We start from the raw sequence: 14,223 nt of genomic DNA on the forward strand, positions 1-14,223 counted from the left end.
TTCACCTACGGGGATTCTGAAACCAAGTGTTCGGGTTTGAAGCTGTTATTTATCAGATAGTTTCCCATTACCTTGCTGAGGATACCTTGTTGCTGGGCAGGTGACAGATCAGATACATGTTGGGAGATGGTGCCTTTAACGATATGTGAGAGCTCCTTTGGATCCATGCTGTAGAAAGCTTGGGTGCTGATACCAGCCAGCAGTGCGCCCATTTGGCTGACGTTATAGAATGATATGACCTAGGAAAGAAAAAAACAAGACTCGTGGAACAAAAGCTTTAAAAAAGATTTGGAGACAATTCAGGATTTAGGTCATTTTTTTTCCTCTCATTAAAACCTATCTAAACTTTAAAGTAGGGGGCAGCTGGGTGGCTTAGTGGATTGAGAGCCAGGCCTAGAGATAGGAGATTCTGGGTTCAAATCTGGCCTCAGACACTTCCCAGCTGTGTGACCCTGGGCAAGTCACTTACCCCCCATTTCCTAACTACTCTTCTGCCTTGGAACCAATATACAGTATTGATTCTAAGGTAAGAGTTTCAAAATATATATGTGTGTGTGTGTGTGTGTGTATGTGTGTATGTGTGTGTGTGTGTGTGTGTGTGTATATATATATATAGGTTTAAAAAGGAGACCAATTATATTGAAATATAATTGTCATGATATATATATATTTTTTAATTAAAGCTCAAGAACCTCAGGTTAAGAATTCTTGGACCAGGGGCAGCTGGGTGGCTCAGTGGATTGAGAGCCAGGTCTAGAGATGGGAGGTCCTGGGTTCAAATCTGACCTCAGACACTTCCTAGCTGTGTGACCCTGAGCAAGTCACTTAACCCCCATAGCCCTTCCCACTCTTCTGCCTTGGAACCAATACACAGTACTGATTCTAAGATGAAAGGTAAATACTGAAAAATAAAATAAAATATACCTTAAGGTAGGAAAAACAACAAAATTCAAGGAGCCCGGATCTCATTTGTGCCCAAAGGATTGGGTAGATGGGACATAATGAGCAACAGAAAAATAAAAGCAATAATTAAAAAGTCAATATCACCTTGTATTTCTATAGGTATTCGTATTTTTCAAAGCAATCAATTAAAGAACATTTTTAACCCTTACTTTGTGCCTTAGAATCAATACTAAGTATTGGTTCCTAGGCAGAAGAGTAGTAAGGGCTAGGCAATGGAGGTTAAGTGACTTGCCCAGGGTCACACAGTTAGGAAGTGTCTGAGACCAGATTTGAATCCAGGAATTCCTGTCTTTAGCCTGGCTCTCAATCCACTGAGCTACCCCGCTGCTCCCCTCAAAGACCATTTATTAAATGACTATTATATGCCAATGTTTTCTTTTGTATCCATCTCTCAGAAACTGTAGCGACTTTTGTCTGACAAATGCAGATGTTGAAATAATAGTTTTGAAACAAGTATACTGCTTTTCATTATGAAAAAAAAATTCAGGATTCAAAGAGAAAAATGAATAATCCTGCCCCCAAAGAGCTTAAATTCTATTAAGAGGGACAAAATGTGGGTCTCTATACATACAAAATATATTTTTAAAAATGTGAGGTAGTTTTGGGGGAACATAAGATCATCCAGACTCGAGGTGAGTGTAGAAGGAAGGGATTCCAAAGTGAGGAAGTGCATTCCAAGAATGGGAGATAGGGAACAAAGGACTGGAGACACCAGTGAGGACTAGAGAGAAGGCCAGTCTGGGGAATGGGAGTCATGTATAATGAGGCTACTAGAAAGGTAGGTTGGGGCCAGATTACAAAGAACTTTCAGTAGCAGAGCAATTCCTGTAGTAGGGAGCCACAGAGAGAATTATTGAATAGGAGAGAGACATGCACTTAAGAAGTTGGAAGCCGTGTAGAAAATGGACTGGAATGGAAATAGGCTGAAGACACAGAGACCAATTAGGAAGCTATTAAAGTAGTCCAGACAAAAGATAAGGGTCTGAACTAAGGTAGTGACCTTGTTAGTGGTGATAAGGAGTTTGGCGCAAGAGATGCTTTAGACCAGTGATTCCCAAAGTGGGAGCTACTGCCCCCTGGTGGGTGCTGCAGTGATCCATGGAAGTGGTGATGGCCACAGGTGCATTTATCTTTCCTATTAATTGCTATTAACATTTTTTAAAAAATTAATTTCCAGGGGGCTAAATAATATTTTTTCTGGAAAGGGGGCAGTAAGCCAAAAAAGTTTGGGAACCCCTGCTTTAGAGGAATGAGCAGAAAGATTTTGGCAATTTACTGGATGCATGGGATGGAGAAGAATAAGCTACTGAAGATAATGCCAAAGTTTTAAGACTAGGAGAATGGAAGGATGACGGTGTGTTTAATAGAAATATATAAACTTGGAAGGTAAGTGGCAGGAGAGTAGAAAGATAATGCATTCTGACTGGATATTTTGAGTTTGGGTTGTCTGCAGGCCATCTCAGATTTAAAATGTCCAAAGGGCAGTTAAGGAGACAGAACTGAAACTCAGAGGAAATTCTATGGCTGGAGATGTAGATTTGTGAGTAAACCACATAGAAATAATCATTAAACCAATGGGAACTGATGACATCACACAGGGAGAGAATACAAAGAGAGAAAAGGGTTAGGGACAGGGCTCTCGCATTCATTATTTCACTTCAGCCTCTCAACAATCCTCGAAGGGAGTGTGCAGGCAGGCAATACTCTCGCCATTTTCTGATGAGAAAAGTAAATCCCAGAGGCATTAAGACTCCCAAGGACAGGTGCCACAGACAGTGGCAGAACCAAGATTAGCCATCCTTCCACCCCGACCCCAGATCCCTCGACTACTAGTCTAGTGCCTTTTCCATATTATCTCTGGACTCAGTTTAGATTTAAAAATAACTTCAACACCAAACCACATATGGATTATTCACACTCAGGCTGGTACCAAATTCCTCGGCATTTATCATTTAAAGTGCCTATTATGTGTTTCCAATATTGATGGACTCTTAACAGTCTAGAAAACAGTCCCCTATTTGGGTGGGCTTTCCTATATTCAAGAAGTCATGAACTGAACTGACCTTCTCATGGGTCAAGTACTTGGTGGACAAGATAATGACCTGGCTCTTGGCCCACCCTGAAACCTGGTTGAGCGTTGAGATTGCATTGTGCACTGCCTCTGGAGACAGGTCTTCTAGCTGGCTGCACGTCAGACCCACCACTGCATCAGATAAGGAGCCCAGGGTATCATTCAGGGTCTGGTTTTCCATAGCGATGTCCAAAAGTTCGGCCTTGAGCTGAAACAAGAGAGAGCACAGAGTGGATAAAACAGAAACCATTAATTTATCCACTTGTGCCGGGTTGCTGAGACTGACACTGTGTGATTGATTTCCTTCCTAAGATGTAATAATTAAGTCTTAGAGAGGTGTCTGAGGCAGACTGGAGTTAAGTGGTAAGTCCAGGATCATATGGCTAGTAACTGTCAGAGGTAAGATCTGAACCCACATCTTCCTGGTTCCTCTGCTTCTATGATAAGTTTACTTTTTAGGAAATTCCTACTGTCTGATCTCCAGCACCACTGGTAGCACTCTCAGTCAAATGTTGATTAGCAGAAAAAGCATGTACAAGGAGGCATTATAAGCACAGAAAAAAAAGTGGGACAGAAACTACTTTTCTTGGGCTTTGTCTCAACTTTGTCATATTTACATTAAATCACTGCTTTATGATTTTTTTACCAAATTTTCCTGGAAGAGAAAGGGAGGATTCCATCATTTCATCTTTAAAGAAAAAGGAAAAAGATACATGTTTTCTTTTTCAAAAAATATTTTAATGTTATTTTTAAATTCTTTTATTTTTCATGTCACAATAATTTCTGAATATATCCTTACCTATTAAGCCATCCTTTTAATATATCTATATCTATATCTAAATATCCACATACATACAGAGCTTTAATAGCTTAAAACTGCACTAAGATTTTTAGGGTAGGCTGTATATCCCTATAGATGTGTATATATTATATTTACATATACATAAATATGTATGAATATAAAATTCATTTCATTTATTTCTTGAAATCCTTTTTTCTATTTTAGAATCAACACTGTGTATTGGTTCCAAGATAGAAGAGTGGTTAGGGTGGGCAATGGGGGTTTAAGTGACTTGCCCAGGGTCACACAGCTGGGAAGTGTCTGAGACCAGATTTGAACCCAAAGACCTCCCATCAGCAGGCCTGACTCTCTAACCACTGAGCCACCTAGCTGCCTCTGATATATAATTTATTTTAGATATGTATAGCTAAATACTACTCTGGGCAATGTCTAGATGATAACTGAAAGGCAACATGATCTAACAGAAAGATTACTAGTCTGGATGTCAGAAGATCAGGATTCTATTCCTGGCTCTGCCATACACTAATAGTGTGACCTAGGCTAAGTCATTTCTGCTCTTTGGCCTCAGTTTCCTCATCTGCAAAATGAAGGAGTTGGACTAGAACTCGGGTAGTCCTCCAAATTCTGTAACATTTTATGACTAGCCATTTGTCTTTTATTTCTGATCAGGGCCAGACATAACCAAAAAATGGAGAAACTGATCAACATTTCAAAGGGGTGGCAAAGCACACCACAGCTAGAATGGGATAGACTTGACTTTGGGTGAGACTCTGCTACCAAGACTTTAAGTGAAACCAATCCTCCTGGCTTGTGAGCCCTTCCCAGAAGTCATGTCTTCCATCTATGCTGTGGGCCTGGAATTCTGACACTTCTCTGGCTCCTTATTATGATTTTACCTGTGCCAGGAGAATTCTATAACCTGACAATTCCACAGTGGGTGGGAGGGAGGAAGGGAGAAGAAGAAGGGAAGCCAGAGAGACCCAAGAAAAGAAATAGATTCCCCTAGAGCAGTTAGAAGCTGTTTGAGCAGCTCAACAGCACAGCCAACATCTACACACTGAGAAACCTACTCAGCGTCACTACGGCAGGTGAGCTGCCCCTTGTTGTCTAGGGGGTTGATTTCTGCTGACCTTTCCTTCTCAGAATTAATTCTGCAGATGCACTCTAGCCAAGGTAAGGCCTGCCTGCCCTTTTTGGCTTCTCGGGCTGGGGAAGCAAGTCAATACCTCCTCCTTTTTGAAAATGGGAGAAAAGCCAAGTACTGACCCTGTGCTCTATATAATACTACTGAGGGAGCAGAAAAAGCATTTTCAGACTTTGATACAGGTTTTTAAATCGGGCCCCCTCCCATCCACCTTTTTTGTGTTGTAGTAGATAGAATGCTGGGTTTGGAATCATGAAAACCCAGGTTCAAATCTCATTTATTGCTGATAACAGTAACTATGTAATAGCTAAAATTTATGTAGTATTTATAATATACCAGGCACTGTACCCTTTACAATTAATATCTCATTTGATCCCCACAACGACCCAGGAAAGTAGGCATTATTATTATCCCCATTTTTACAGATGAAGAAACTGAGGAAAATAGAGGTTAAGTGATTTGCTCAGGGTCCCGTGCCTAGTAAGTATCTAAACCCAGATTTGAACTCAGGACTTTCTGACTGCAGGCCCAAAGCTCTATTCACTGCACCACTAAATCTGTAGCCATGGTCAAGTCATTTAAATTCTTTAAACTTCAATTTCCTCTATCTGTAAAATGGGGATGATAATAATTCTGGTTTCTTGTGGAGCTCAAATAAGATAATGTATTAAAATGTTTTGCAGGGGGCAGCTGGGTGGCTCAATGGATTGAGAGCCAAGCCCAGAGATGGGAGGTCCTGGGTTCAAATCTGGCCTTACACACTTCCCAGCTGTGTGACCCTGGGCAAGTCACTTGACCCCCATTGCCTAGCCTTTACTGCTCTTCTGCCTTAGAACCAATGCACAGTATTGATTCTAAGATGGAAGATAAGGGTTTATATTGCTAGCTTGAAGGTAGTTTATAAATGTTAGTTACTATTATTCCATCTTCTAGAGACTTTAAGCTTTTCTTTTAACAAACATCACAAATAAATATATCCAGATGCCATGGAAATCGGATTTTATGACATTAAAATATAAAGGGTTAGAGGGCAGCTGGGTAGCTCAGTGGATTGAGAGCCAGGCCTAGAGACGGGAGGTCCTAGGTTCAAATCCGGCCTCAGACACTTCCCAGCTGTGTGACCCTGGGCAAGTCACTTGACCCCCATTGCCTACCCTTACCAATCTTCCACCTATAAGTCAATACACAGAAGTTAAGGGTTTAAAATTTAAAAAAATATATATAAAGGGTTAGGTTTGGTATAACGGACTCTCCAGGAAAGGAAACTTCTGCCAAGGCTATACTCCCTCTGCAATTTAGAGTCTTAGAGCTACTTAGATCAGAGGTGTCAAACACAGTCAATGTGGCCCAATCAATTAAAATCCAATCAGGAAATATTAGCAAGGTAAATTAAAATATAATTTCTTGTATTCAGTTGTGCCTGACTCTTTGTGGCCCCATTTGGAGTTTTCTTGGCAAAAATGCTACAGTGGTTTGCCATTTCTTTCTCTAACTCATTTTATAGATGAGAAAACTAAGGCAAACAGGGCTAAATGACTTGCCCAAGGTCACACAGCTAGGAAGTGTTTGGGGCCAGATTTGAATTCAGGAGAATGAGTTTTCCTGACCTTGGTGTTCTATCCACTGTGCCACCTTGCTGCCAGCTCTCACCCAAATACAACAAACATATAATGTACGATATGAGGTCCACAAGGAGTTTTACATAGTGGTCCCTCTCTCTTTGCATTTGACACCAGTGGCTTATATAGCACTAAGAGGTTCAGTGAGTTGCCCAGGATCGCAGAACCTGAGCTGGGATGATGTCAGATCTTCCCATCTTTGAGGCCAGCTTCTTTTCTATCCACCACTGATGCCAGGCTACCTTTCATTAAAATATGTGCATTTGCAAAAAGTCAATTTTTAAAAAATGTCTCTTGTTGTCCCCATCCCTTCCCAGGATGATGTTAAAGAATTCTCTGCCCTTCCCTGCCTCTTCCACTCATGCTGTACCCCAGGTCCCTGTTTACCTTCTCCCAAGACTAGGTCTGAATACCACAGTGAGCACTAAGGAAGCAGACTTTGGGTGAATGGTTTCAGTCATCTCTGACTCTCTGTGATCCCATTTAGGGTTTTCTTGGAGTGGTTTGCCATTTTCTACTATGGCTCATTTTTAAAGATGAGGGACTGAGACCAACAGGGTGAAGTGACTGGCCCAGGGCCACATGGATAGTAAGTGTCCGAGGTCAGATTTGAATTCACAAAGCTGAGTCTTCCTAACTCCAGGTCTGCTGCTCTATCCCCTGAGCCACCTGGCTACCCCAAAAGAAATATAGCAGTTGATAAAATATACATTATAACCCTGGACCATTACAGTAACTTAATTGATCTCTGTGCCATTAGTCTCTCCCCTCTCCAATTTATCTTTCCCACAGTTGACAAATGAGTCTTCCTTTAGCTCAGGGCTAACCATACCATTCTATCGAATGTTAAACTCTGGGGACCTTGGAGTTATAAAGCAGACGAGACAGCTGTGAAGAGTGGGAAGGATAGGGGAAAGGAATAAACATTTATGTCATGCTCACAATGGGCCAGCCTCTCTGCTAAGAGCTTTACAAATTTATTTCATTCGATCTTCACAAGAGCTCTGCAAAGCAGCTGCTCTCATTATCCCCTTGTATGGTTGAAGAAATTGAGGTGAACAGAGGTTAAGTTGACTTGCACAGGATCATACAGCTAGGAAGTCTCTGGAGCTAGGTTTGCACTAGGTTTTAGGTAGAGAAGGAAAATCAATTAGCAGGTCTGCAAATTCCTCATTTTTTTCTTTTTTTCAATCATATCTGACTCCTTGTAACCCCTTTTGGGGTTTTTTTCTTGGCAAAGGTACTGGAATGGTTTGCTATTTCCTTCTCCAGCTCATTTTACAGATGAGGAAACTGAGGCAAACAGGGTTAGGTGACTTGCCCAGGATCACACAGCTGGTAAGTATCTGAGGCCAGTTTTAAACTTGGGAGGATGAGTCTGACGCTAGTTCCTGTGCTCTAAACACTGATCCACCTAACTGCCCATTTATTTAAGCAGCATCAACATATCTACTTGACTCTGGTGATCATTTTGGCATGATTCTAGATGAATTGGGCTCTGGATGTTCACGACAGAGTGTGCTGAGATCAGAGTATGGAGAACCTATCGTAGATGGAGAATTGTTAGGCTTGTGGTCAGAATGCCAAGTTAAGGCAGAGATTAAGGGTGTGGGAAAGGAAGAAAATATGGCATGTTGTGAGCAAGCGTGTGGATTGTGTGCATTTCAAGGGTGTGTTTGGGTGGGGATCCCCAGAGAGTTTGCTCTTAATATGAACTTTGATTATGGAAGCATAGAGAAAGGCATAGAGTCGGCTGCCTCCTGCCCGTGGAACTAGCCAGCAAGACTGTGCATGTCGGGGTCCTTGTCTCCCTTTCAGAGCAAGATTCCAATAAGTGCAGAGCAAAGAGCAGAAATAATTGTTTAAACCCTAACTTTCCATCTTAAAATTGATACTAAGTACTGCTTCCAAGACAGAAGAGCAGTAAGGGCTAAGCAACTCTCAGAATTAAGTGACTTGCCCAGGGTCACACAACCAAGAAGTATCCAAGATCACATTTGAACTCAGGACCTCCTGTCTCCAGGTCTGGCTCTCTATCCACTGAGCCAACAAGTTGCTCTAAGAGCACAGAAATTATCAAATATTCAGTTGGAATGATATAATTCTGAACCTTCTAGTGGCCTTTTCAAAGGAAAAGAATGTCATGGGGGTACAAGCAGACCTGGAATTTGGAGTGTGTTTAAGAGCGATGAGCCTTGGAAAGAAGGTCTAATGTGCCAGAAAACCTTTAGGGCTTCCATATTGTTTCTAAGATGAAGTTTGTAGTCCTTAACCCAGAATTTAAAGTCCATAATCTGGCTCCAGATTATCTTTCCCACCTCATTTTACATCGCCAACTGAATTACTAGCTATTTCCTGAATATGACCAGCCACTTCTTGCCTTCGTGTATTTATACAGTCTACTCCATAGACCTTGAATCCAATTCCTCCCTATCACCACCTTTCAAATTTCTTCTTTTGCTCAGAATTCAATCAGTGGTAACTTTTCCATATGGCCTTTGCTAGTGACTCCAGATGAAAGTATTTTCTCAATCATCAATTTTTAAGAAGCCCTTACCTTCTCTCTTAGAATCGATAAATATTGATTGAAAGGCAAAAGAGGAGTGGTAAGCACTATGCAATTGGGGTTAAGTGACTTATCCAGGGTCATATAGCTTGGGAGTGTCTCTGGCCAGATTTGAACCCAGGGCCTCTAGATTCCAAGCATAGTGCTCTATTTACTAACTAACTGCCCGTTCATCATCAATTATTCCTAGAATATATTTGTCCCTTTTGTCTCTATAACTTTCTACACTGTGTTGTGTACTTATCTATGTATATGTCATATCCCTCCCAGTAGTACATAAGGTCTATGAAAACAGAAATTATTTTGAGGGTGCTCTGGAACCTGCTCATTATTTCCTAGATCTGATTATTATTTTTTTAGTGTGAACCTTTATACCTTGGAAACTGGAAAATACTACATATCAGAGTTTGATTTATTTTGCTGACTGTCTAGACTTAAGAAAGTAAAGGAGAAATGGCAATAATTCAGATAAAACTTAAATGCATGTTGTGTGAACATTTCTCTCCATTTTGTGGAAAGCTAGTTGTTAAACATTTATCAGCATATATCTGGATTATTTGTTTTTGTCTTTGTATCTCTAATACTGAACATTGTGCCTTGTATACAATATTAGAGGTATTTGATAAATGTTTGATTGAACTCAGTTGGAAAGAAGGAAGGCAAAGAGAAAGTGAAAGGGAAGAAGGAAAAGAGAAGGAGGCAGCTGAAATGGAAAGAAGGACCTGGGAGATAAGGGGAGACCAATATTGCTGGGATGGCACCATACATCTGATTCTGCACAAGAGACAAGGTGCCTGCCATCAACATGTGCAGAGGATTGTACAAGGGCCACCTCACAGACAGATGGCTAAATGGTGGGCATGCAGTGCACCCACAAACATTCCTAGAGCCTGCAGCTTGAACCCATTTGAGATTCTCCTGTGTTCTATTCTCATCTCTGGTGATCCCAATGCTCTGAATCCCCTTTTGATTCCCATCATGACTAAGTTCTCTCATCTGCATGTTTCTTGATTTGGATTCCTTTTTTGGATTATGTTCTCATGACCTAACCATTCTGGGTCCTAGGTTCCTCACGAGCCAGTCCTCCTTCCCCCTAACTGCCACAAAAAAGATTCTGCCCTTTCTTCATGAACCAAAGCCTTCTGAGTCTTCTCTATCCCCTACCAGTTTGAAACACAAGTTATCTTGGGCTGGAAGTGGGGACACCCAATCTTCTTCACCTTCTGAACATCCGCCTGGAAGCCTCTAAGTTGGTTGCACTTAATCATCTGATGTAGTAAGACTTGAGCTACTGTGGCCTCCAGCTCCTCCAGGTCACCATAGAAACAAACGAGCAATCCCAACCTAGGTGAGGAAATGAGAATGGGTTGGCCAATAATCCAGCAGAATCAAAGTGACACAGGAAACACGATGAAACTCATTATGTTTTATAACTCAATTACAGTAGAATCTCTATCATCCACAAAAGAGTTATCCACTTTGGAGATTATCTGGGCAAAATTTTATTAATGGGTCAGCTATGCCTGTCATCTGGAGTTCCTTCTTCCCACCTTCAGGAAATATGTATTCAGTGTCAAGCAGTGTAAAGAGATCAAACTAGTGACTTAGATAAATTTGCTAGGAGGAAAGAAAAATCTCCCCAAAAGAAACGAAAACCATAATGACCTGGACATCATATGTAGTCTCCTTGTCATGGCCCTACGATGTGACCATCTCTATTCCATCAGAAATTTGATAGATGAGTCCTTTTCTTTATTTTTCTGGGAACCATGTCTCTAAATTACTTCTTAAAGTTTCCTCACCTTCTTTCCCCATCCCAGGACTTCTTACTTTCCATTAAAGCTTAATAAATGCTTTATATATGTATCTATCTACCTATCTATCTATTTCTCTATCCACCCATCCGGATAGCTATCTTTCTCTATCCATTCATCCATCTATCCACCTATCCATCTATCGATCCATCCAAATATCAATCCATCCATCTCTGTCCATCTATCTATGTATCTGTCTATGTATCTGTCTGTCTGTCTATCTATCTATCTATCTATCTATCTATCTATCTATCTACCCGCTTTTAGGAGTTTTCAAGGCCATTGCTTCTCCTACTTAACACAGATAATTGAGTTTGCTGTATTTCTCAGCAGCAGACTCTAAACTCTAGGAGAAGACATAAGAGAATAAAGAAAATAGAGGAACAATCTGAAATCACTCAAGGCAATCCACTTGAGTGTTGCAAAAGGCTGTTTTTTCCAATTTTATGACCAAACTGAGGCATTCAACTTCATTGTGAAGGAATGGAGGGGATTAGGACAGCAACTGGTTAATTGTTGGCCATTTGTCACTGTGTTGCTTAATAAATTGATATGCCTTGAAATGGAACCTTATATTTCTTCAGTGATTTAATCTTTCACTCAGTACAAGTGACTTGCCAAAAATATTATTCTGAAAAGGGGGTCATAGTCTTCACTTAACTGCAAAAAGAATCCATCACACAAAAAGTTAAGAACCTTTTATCATCATAGGGGCAGCTCAGTGGCTTGAGAGCCAGACCTAGAGACAGAAGGTCCTAGTTTCAAATCTAGCCTCAGACACTTCCCAGCTGTGTGACCCTGGGCAAGTTACTTAATCCCCATTGCCTAACCCTTATCACTTTTAGAACCAATACACAGTATTAAAAAAAAAAAGAACCCTTTTATCATCACACACAAATAAGTTAAGAACCTTTCCCCTAGCCCAAGCCTCTCATTTTACAGATAAGCCCAGAGAAGTTAAATGACTTGCTCAAGATTATACAGCCAGCTAGTGACAGAGTCAGGACTAGAACTCTAGGGTTTTGACTTTCAAATAAATGCTCTCCCTTTGTGAAAAATAAGTAAATAAATAAATGAGTGATCCAATTTTTACTGGCGTCTTTTGTTTTTATATCACTTTTGTTTCTGAATGTATTCATACAAGCCCTTCATTATAAAAAAGAAAAGTGTGTGTGGTTGAGTGTAGTTCAGCAAAAACAAACATCAATTGTGTCTGACAGTATATGCTACATTCTCGCTCGATATTCCCCAACCAAAGAAAAATGGAGAAAGAGTTGCATTTTCTTTGTTTTTTTTTTCCCCCCATGGTCAACTTTGGTCTTTATAATCATAGGGCATTCAGGTGTATTTTTTGTTTGTTCTTTCTGTTTCTCATACATAATCATCTTTCCTTTAACAAACAATCTTCATGTGATTTCGAGAAGGGAGAAAATGATACCATCTTTCACTAGCACAAATTTAAGTTAAAAGAATACAATTCCAATTGCTCCTTTTTTGACAGAAAAAAACTTATTTATAAAGCAAATGTTGCCTTGTGCTTATAGACCAGGGGTCGGTAACGTATGGCTCTCGAGGCATATCTGGCTCTTTTGAGGGCCAGATATGGCTCTTTCTGCAGGAGCCATAAAGTCAATTTTTTTTCAGGCGCTGTTACAGGAGTGCGCACTGTGAGCACTGTAAGGCTCCCATGAAATTACATTTTAAAAAATATGGCGTTTATGGCTCTCACGGCCAAAAAGGTTGCTGACCCCTGTTATAGACTATCTGTGAGGAACTGGCACCTCCAGAGAGTTAAGAAAGCTGTTGGTTCTTGCCTGTGAATAGTAGAGGTGTTCCTCATGTCAAAGCTAGAAGAGTTGATCCTTTCCAAGAAAGCGTGGGCCAGCTTTGGTGTGATGTCATAAACCGTATCCAGTTGCTTGGTGGCATTGTCATAGCTGATGAACTGCCCAATCTAATGGACAGAGATCAGAAAGTAGATCAGGAAGTCCCAAATATGCTAGTAGGAATAATAATAACAACAACTATGGATATTTACATAGGGTTCATTTATGGCTTACAAAAATCTCTTACCTAGAGAATCTTATTAGATTATCACAACAACCCAAGGAGGTAAATACAAATGAGAATTACTATTCCCATTTCTCAGTTGAGGAAACTGAGGCTTAAAGGTTTTAAGTGATTTGCCCAAGTCCATATGTCAAATAAATGTTAGAAGCAGGACTTGAACAGGTGCTTCTGAGATGTTCTCCCTCCTCCACTCTGATTATTGACCTCCCTGACTTTAAGTCCCAACTAAAATTTCACTTTCTATAGGACAATATTCCCAGTCTCTTTTAATTCCAGTGCCTTCTCTCAGTTACTATGTTGTCTCCCCATATTGTAAGTGTCTTGAGGGCAGGGATTATCTTTGGCCTTTTTCTGTACCTTCAGAGTTTGGTATAGTGCCTGGCACATACTAAGTGCTCAATAAATGTTGATTAATGGCCATTTCTTCTATCTCATGATGCCTCTTCTTGGGCTTAGGCGTTTAGTATTTGCGTGATCTTGGTCAAGACACTTAACCTCTACGACCCCAATTTTCCTCATCTGAAAAATCAGGTGATTGAACAAGGTGGACTCTCAGGTCTTTCTAAGTCTGAATCTACTAATGACAGAGAACTGAGAGGTTTAAAGCATCACTCTAATTGAAGTGAGCATAAGGAAATGAATGGAGTATTATACTTACCTCAACAGGACTAATTTTTGTAATTTCTTCAAATGGGAGGTGAACCATGTATCTTCCCAAAATCCATAGGTTTTCCGCACTCACCCATGACACTGAGTCATCTGCCCAGTAAAAGAAAACACTAGAAATATTCTCACAGCTTTGGAATATTCACGGACATCTTTGATAACAACTTGTTCAATTACCAAGAGTCTACTGAATGGACTCAGCAGGGGATAATGAGTTATATATTGAAAGAGTATTCCCAAGGGGCACCTAGGTAGCTCAGTGGAGAGAGAGCCAGACCTAGAGATGGGAGATTTGGTTCAAATCTGGCCTTAGATACTTCCTAACTGCAAGATCCTGGGCAAGTCACTTAAGCCCAGTTGCCTAGCCCTTACTGCTCTTCTGCCTTGAATGTGATATTTAGTCAATTCAAAAACAGAAGGGAAGAGAGGGGAAAGAAAGAAAGAAAGAAAGAAAGAAAGAAAGAAAGAAAGAAAGAAAGAAAGAAAGAAAGAAAGAAAGAAAGAAAGA

The 14,223-nt window shown here is 40.5% G+C and overlaps 1 protein-coding gene across 1 annotated transcript in view; it reads right to left on the bottom strand.

Annotated features, from left to right (window-relative positions):
* OTOA (otoancorin) overlaps window positions 1-14,223 on the bottom strand; it is a 90,573-nt gene that overhangs the window by 64,141 nt on the left and 12,209 nt on the right. The window contains exons 9-13 of the mRNA XM_044657447.1: window positions 13,708-13,808; window positions 12,794-12,933; window positions 10,386-10,509; window positions 3,027-3,242; window positions 72-239 (exon numbers count right to left, since the gene is read on the bottom strand). Of these exons, the coding sequence (XP_044513382.1) occupies window positions 72-239; window positions 3,027-3,242; window positions 10,386-10,509; window positions 12,794-12,933; window positions 13,708-13,808 (749 nt within the window). The remainder of the gene's footprint in view (window positions 1-71; window positions 240-3,026; window positions 3,243-10,385; window positions 10,510-12,793; window positions 12,934-13,707; window positions 13,809-14,223) is intronic.

The sequence above is a fragment of the Gracilinanus agilis genome, chromosome 1 (assembly GCF_016433145.1).
Source record: "Gracilinanus agilis isolate LMUSP501 chromosome 1, AgileGrace, whole genome shotgun sequence".
NCBI classification, from domain to species: Eukaryota; Metazoa; Chordata; class Mammalia; order Didelphimorphia; family Didelphidae; genus Gracilinanus; species Gracilinanus agilis.